At 54.0% G+C, this 6,799-nt stretch overlaps 1 protein-coding gene across 1 annotated transcript in view; it reads right to left on the bottom strand.

Annotated features, from left to right (window-relative positions):
• Positions 1-3,860: 3,860 nt before the first annotated feature.
• The window catches only part of LOC103808499 (chromobox protein homolog 2-like), a 3,147-nt gene continuing 208 nt past the window's right edge, over positions 3,861-6,799 (bottom strand). The window contains 3 exon segments of the mRNA XM_009081288.1: positions 3,861-4,380; positions 4,382-5,199; positions 5,699-5,768. Coding sequence (XP_009079536.1) covers positions 3,861-4,380; positions 4,382-5,190 — 1,329 coding nt within the window. The 5' untranslated portion in view covers positions 5,191-5,199; positions 5,699-5,768.

Below are 6,799 nucleotides of genomic sequence, written 5' to 3' on the forward strand. Positions count from 1 at the left end.
CTTTCCCAGGGCAATAACATCTCCGACTTTTGTTCTCGGAAAATAAAAGCAAACAAACAGCTGCAGTTTAAAGCAATTATAAGTGTCGTACAGGACCGATTTGGCTCTCTCTTTAATTAAAACGTACAAATCAGAGCAGTGACTGGCACAAGTTACAAGAACAATTGTTTGTTTTCACCCATCCCTCAATTTCTGCCAGTAAAACCCTTCTCCTGGCTCTGGAGCCCTTCATACCCAGCTCGGAAACTCAACACAAACCAGACCTCAAAACTATCTCCATCCCTCCATGAACTCCAGGTTTCTTTTTGGTACAAAATATATATATAAAAATAGATTCAGTTTCTTGAGAAGATGGCTGAATCGGCCACCTCTTCCAGTCCAATGGAAAACAACAAGGATGCTTAACCAGATTATGCCTGGAGAAAATATCCATTCAATATACAAATACTGCAGGACTTTCCACATCGGAAACCCCTTAGAAAATGACAAGTGACAAACCTTTAATTGCCTGTCTGACACTCGGCTGAACACACCAACCCATAGCAGCAAACTCAAAAAAAAAAAAAAGGAAAGTAAAAAAAAAGGTAGACCTTGAATCCTAATGGTACCAACACAACCAGGGTCTGCACCGGCTTCAATCCCTGTCTGCAAAAGATTCCAGTAAATCACTCACAGGATGTGCCTTTGGGAGGCAAACCCCAACAGGAGCTGTGTGCTCAGACACCCCAGCACTGCTGGGAGAGCTGAGATTCCAGAACACCAGGTCAGGAAGGGGCTGAAGAAGGAATGCAGGGGGAGATGAAGGTCAGAAAAAATTCCTGGATTATCATTTCACCATCCTTAGACCTTTGGAATTGAACCAGCTGGTGAGCAAAAGGCACAATAGCAAGTGGTGACAGCATTGCTGCCTGTGAAGGGGGAGATGGAGGGGCTGCTTGCCAGGATATGGCACAAGCTCAGACCCAGTGACCCTTTGCCCAGCCAGGAGGCAGGATCAAAACCCCACATGGAGAAACCCGTGGGAGCTTCCAAGGGGGCTCTGGAGGGAGCAGCTGTCTTGGAGCCTGCATGCAGCAAGCACAGCACCTGCTGTCACAGCTCCTCCTGTCCCCTTCATAGACAGTTGGGGCCCAACACCTTCTTGGAGCATCCTCAGATGCTTTTTCCCCCTTGGGGACACCAGTCCCCACATCCTATTGCTGAAGGCAAGAGCATCCCTGCTGGGACAGTTTCCCCTCTGTGTGCATTCACCTCTGCACAACAGCTGAGTGTCCCACTGGGGAGCAGGACACATGTCCCCATCAATGTCACTGTCCCCAGGACCCTGTGACCACTCTGCTTTGCATAGGCACAAACCTGTCATGAGATCAGTGTCACAGACAAGGCAGAGATAAGGACGGTCCGAAAGGCACATTGTTGATCCATTTGGATTTGCAAAGGCCAAGTGGCAAACATTTGGTGTGTGGGGCAGAGCGTTACCCAGCGCTCCCAGATTCCTTGATTCTTCTCCCAGAACACTCATACCCCCAGCACGGACAGTGTCCAGGGCACTGGTTCCTGCTGGCACAGGCCAATGCTTCCTTGGACCCTTCAAAGCAACAGTGGCTCATTTGGCAAAGTTAAAGACTAGAAGGTCAACAGCACAGACTGTGACATTTTGGCATTGTGGAGCTCAACAAAAACTATCCTTGGGATTTCCTCCATGGCCAATGATCCCTTCTCTCCCCTCAGCCCCTTCCCCTTGCAGAACAATACGCAGCACATTGCTGGGGGCTGCACATCCCCTACACCCCCTGCCCCAGGCTGCCTGGCACTGTGGCCAGGGGACATTCAAAGCTGTGCTGAGACACAGCTGGAGCTGCCTGAGAAACCTGCACAGGTCCTGCAGCAAGGCACAATCTGTCTCCAGCCACCCCAGCGCACACAGGACAACATGCTCAGCTCCACAACACAAAACTCAAACCACAACCCCCAGGACAGCTGGGGATTAAATCCAGAAGCTGAGGGAGAGCATTTCTGGAGTGCAGGAGCCTGCTCAGCCAGAGCCTGCAGCTCTGCTCAGGAAACAGCCATCCATCCATGCCCTGAGCAGCAGGCAGCACGGGCAGGGTTTCATTTCACCTGAGAATGACCCAACATCAGCCAGCAGCAGCAGCCGTGGGGGGCCGCAGCACCAGGTGGGTCAGAAGTACCTGTACTCCCAGTTTGGTCCATGTATCCATACTCCTGTGTGTAAGGACACTGCCTGTGGCAAAGGGCAATGCCTGTCCTAGTGCCAGGTCTGTAACCTGGTGACCCCCACCAGGGTGACCCTCTCCCTGGGGACACCACGGGGACATCCCTTCGGAGGCACCACCACCCTGCAGGAGAGCAGGTGGCCACCGGCTGTTCATCGCCTCCAAGAAAAGAACTCAGCATCAACAGAACTAAAATGACCTCAAATGCTACTAAACTCTGCCTGAACTGCTGCTAATTTTGGCTTGTAGGAGAAATCTGCAGCAGGGAAAATACCGCCGTGAAAAAGCCATTACTGGATGCAATTCCAAGCCAAAAGGAACACCCCGGCAAGGGGAAGGCAAACAGCTGCTGAGGTGCTCTGGCTCCTCGGGGAGCCCAAGGGACTTGCTGGTCCTGCCCCTTCTCCCTCTCCTCTCCTTACCTTTCCCACTGCTCCAGACCACCTGTGCAGGTATCCTCGACCAGCATCTGAGCCTTCCATCTCGAGAAAAACATGGATAATCAAGTCTGAGCCAAACCCAGGGAGCAACCAAGGCTGGTCTGACTGGGCTATCGTGGGGAGGACTCAGTGGCCCCTGGCTCTGCCCAAACTGCAGACACCCAGCAGTCCCAGCACCAATATTCCCCAGCTCAGTCCCCATGAATGTCTTGAGTGGGAGGTGGAGATACTGGCACAGCTGGTACAAGGCAGAGGAACAGTGCAGGGGCTCCCTGGGCTGCCCAGAAATTCAGGCTTTGCTTTCCTCTGGAAGGTCACTGCTGGCTCCTGAGGCAGGACCCTCCATTGGCAGTGCCAGCAGCACCCACTGCCAGTGCTGCTGGCTCTGAGAGAGGGACCTTTGCTGCCTATCCTGTCATTGGCATCCAGGACTCAATCTACCCCAGACTGGGTTTATTTCCTTCTCTCATTTGAAAAAAAAAGTAAAAATTTTCCTTAATAAAAAATGTAAACAATATTTTCCTATCAGCTGGAAACCCCAACAGAAATGTCACAGGTTCCCCATCATTGGAAATGACCTTGCCCAGGGGGGTGGCTGGGCTGAGTGTACCCTGAAAAACCCCCAAATGCAGCCACTCTCCTCATCCCTGAGGGCCAGGAGCAGCAGCTGCCTCATTTGGATTGACTCGTGGCTCCCCATGGCTCACAGACAGATCCACAGGGAACCCAAAGGACAGAAGAGGATCTCCTGGTCCTCTCCTGGGTGTAAGCCTGGCCCACAGCAGCTCCACACCTCCCCAGGGTCAGTGGAGCTGCAGACCTTGGCATTTGCAGTTTCAAGCTGTAAAGCAAAGAGACTCTCGAGCAGTGAAGCCTGGTTCAAAACTTGCCAGCCTGACACCCCCAGCAGCACCAGAGCCTTTACTCCCAGAGAACGGAGCCAGCCACCCCCACACAGGGCACAGCTCTGGGAGAGGATGGAGAGGAGCTGGGAGGGATCCACGACCTGCTGACAGTTCAGAGCAGGTTTCACCGCGTCTTTCTCAAGCCTCTCCAGACACGAGTCCCAGCAGGTCTCATGAGGTCTCCACATTCACTTGAAGAAACAAAAACCCGATGGAAGAGCTGGGCAAAGCTGAGGGAGAGGCTGAAGGACCCTCCCCCTCCTCTCACACTCCAGGGCTCAGTATTGCCGCAGGTTGAAAAACCCCACGCTGGTCGGGGACTCCTTGACCGTCACTGTGATCAGGTTAGCGGTGACGTCGGTGACAAAGACATGCTCGATCAGACTGCGGGTGGGTTTCCAGTCCTGGCTGGTCTGGATGGAGACAGACATGTTCTGACCCACACCAGGGAAGGAAGCCGAATCCCGGTCTGAATCTGAGCTGGTCTCCTCTCCTGTGCTCATCTCGTTCAGGGTGGACGGCTTGCGGCTCTCTGTGGTTGTGTGTCCCTCTTGTGTGCTGGCTGAGCCACCTTTGGTTGAGTCCCTGTCACCCGCCCGGGGCATCTGCTTCTTGCTCTTGCTGCCATCCCCCCCTGCAGGTGTGCCAGCAGCGTTCAGCCCTGCACCTGCAGTGCCACCCTTGGCACCACCAGCACCCACACTGGCTGCACCACCACCACTGGAGCCCTTGGCCAGGGCACCACAGAGGTGCCTGGGGAGGCTGCTCCCCCCGGCCACACTCTGCCCGTTTTTGACAAAAAAAAAGAGCCTGCAGGTTCAGCTCCTGGCTGGAGCTTGGCTGGACATTGGCCCCGGAAGAGCTCGCCGACGTCTTGCTGCCGTTGGGCAGTGTTTGGCCTCCTGCAGCAAACCCTGATTTCTGGTCCCCTCCAGCGCCACTGCCAACAGCCTTAGCAGTCTTGGATCCCTGCATGCTCAGCCCCAGCTCCCCAGAGCCCTTCTGGCTCCTCATTTTCAAGTCCAGCCCTAAGTTGCTCTTACTAGCTGCCTGTGCTTTCAGTGCCAGCCTGCCCAGGGGTGAGCTCTCGGCCGCAGTCTGGCTTTGGGACATCCTGTTCATGTAGTGCACGATGGAGCTCTGCCAGCTGATGGCCCTGCTGGGGCTCACCGAGCCACTCTTCATCATGTTGGGCAGGCTTTCTGTTGATCCCCCAGAGCTGAGCCCAGCCAAGCTGCCTGGCGGGTCCTTCAGCACAGCCATCCCTGTGCCCTGTGTGCCATGCTGGGGCTGCAGCTTCCCCACCAGCTTGGCGCTGCCTCCCACCTCCTTCCGGGATGTTTTCAGCACCTTTGTCAGGTTCACAGTCCTTCGAGCCACTTTCTGCTCTGGGGGAAGAGGTTTCCGCCCACGCTTCTTCCTGGAAGCGTCTTTCATGTCAGGCTTTGCCACCAGGATCTGAGCTTTCTTCTGTGGCACTGGGTGCGTCTCTCTGCTGCGGGGACCTCTCTTGGCTTCCAGGTCACTTTCATCCTCTTCCTCAGAGGAAGAGGAGGAGGAGGATGATGTGGAGGAAGAAGAGCTACTTGACTTTGACTTCGCAGGCATCTCTGGTTCCTGCAAAGCAAGGGAGAGAGACAGGGAGAGTTAACAGCAATGACTGAAGAACCTTTATGGGCACTGCAAACCATTTCAGGGGCCTCAGACATACACAGGTTCTTTCTCCACATAGCTGATCTTTAGGGATCCATTAGCCAACCTTTAGGGATCCATTAGCGGATCTAAGGGTTAGGGAGTGTACAGCACATGACTGACTAGGATTAGATACCAAGCGGTGCCAGGGATCTCTTCTGTCTCCTCCTGCACCATGACCAGAGCAGTGATGGAGACATTCTCCTCACAGGCATCCTCATCACTCACTTGCCCATCATTGGCAGCTTTAACCACCTGACCTGGGGTGTGCAGGCACTGCTATGCCCTCACTACGCTCTTGGCTGAGGGTCCTCCACACCCTGGGCTGTGGACAGACCTCCCCGGGCCCTCCAAGGCCAGAGCCACTCCAGCTCTGAATGGATGGATGGCTGGTCTTGGATTCTCACCCCCTGCCAGGACTCACCACGTGTTTCCTGGGCCTGCCCCGGGGTCGCTTTCCCTTCTTCCGATTCTGCACTTCTTTTTCATGTTCCCTGAAAGAAACAAGGATTAACAACCTCCTGGTCTGGCCATGGAAGCCCAGTCTGGAGGCCACAGAAAGCTGAGGTGGTTATGCAGGGATGTTTCAGGTCACTGTACTATTTCCAAGTTCTCTGTTTAAACAAGACGGTACTAAACTGTAACACCTCCAGCTGATCAAACACCATCCTGTCCACACTCACCACAAGATCCCATTCTTGGTATATTCAGTTATAATTGAATCCTATCATAAACTTTAATGATTTTTATTATTATGGAGCCAAAATACTTGGCAGTGCTGTGCCTGTCACAGCCAGCTGGCTACTCTTCACCCTTCGTGTGTGATTCCTGGGACACAATGGCTGTGGAGCAATTGCTGTTCCCAGCTCAGCTCCAGGAAGGAGCCACAGCCCTGACACAGGACAGGCACCATTTTGTTCAACCATCCAGACTGTTCCCTTAGGCACCTTCCAGTGCCTAAATGGGCTCCAAGAGAGCTGGAAAGGGACTTTGGATAAGGATCTGGAGCAACAGGACAAGGGAGAATGGCTTCCCATTGCTTGAGGGCAGGATTAGATGAGATATTGGAAAGGAATTCTTCCCTGTGAGGGTGCTAAGGCACTGGCACAGGTTGCCCAGAGAAGCTGTGGCTGCTCCATCCCTGGAGTGTCCAAGGCCAGGTTGGACAGGGTTTGGAACAACCTAGTCTAGTGGAAGATGTCCCTGCCCATGGCAGAGGGTGGAATGGGATGATCTTTCTAAGGTCCCTTCCAACTCAAACCATTCCATGATTCTATGATTTTCCCACACCCATTATTCCCTTACTTTCCCGGAGCTGTGCCCTCCAGAAGTTCATTTTGGTGCCTTCCAAGTCCAGGCACTGTGTCCCCACTGGGGTCTGTGGTTGCCCTCGACTGCCGGACAGGGACCAGGAGCTCCAGGTCTGCACCGGGCGCTGTGCCCATGGCACACACAGAGCACGACCAGGTGTGCCTGGGGCTGTAAACCCCCTGTGTTTACCCAGCCTGGACAGATCTGCCCGGGT

This window comes from Acanthisitta chloris, unplaced genomic scaffold (assembly GCF_000695815.1).
Source record: "Acanthisitta chloris isolate BGI_N310 unplaced genomic scaffold, ASM69581v1 scaffold27308, whole genome shotgun sequence".
NCBI classification, from domain to species: Eukaryota; Metazoa; Chordata; class Aves; order Passeriformes; family Acanthisittidae; genus Acanthisitta; species Acanthisitta chloris.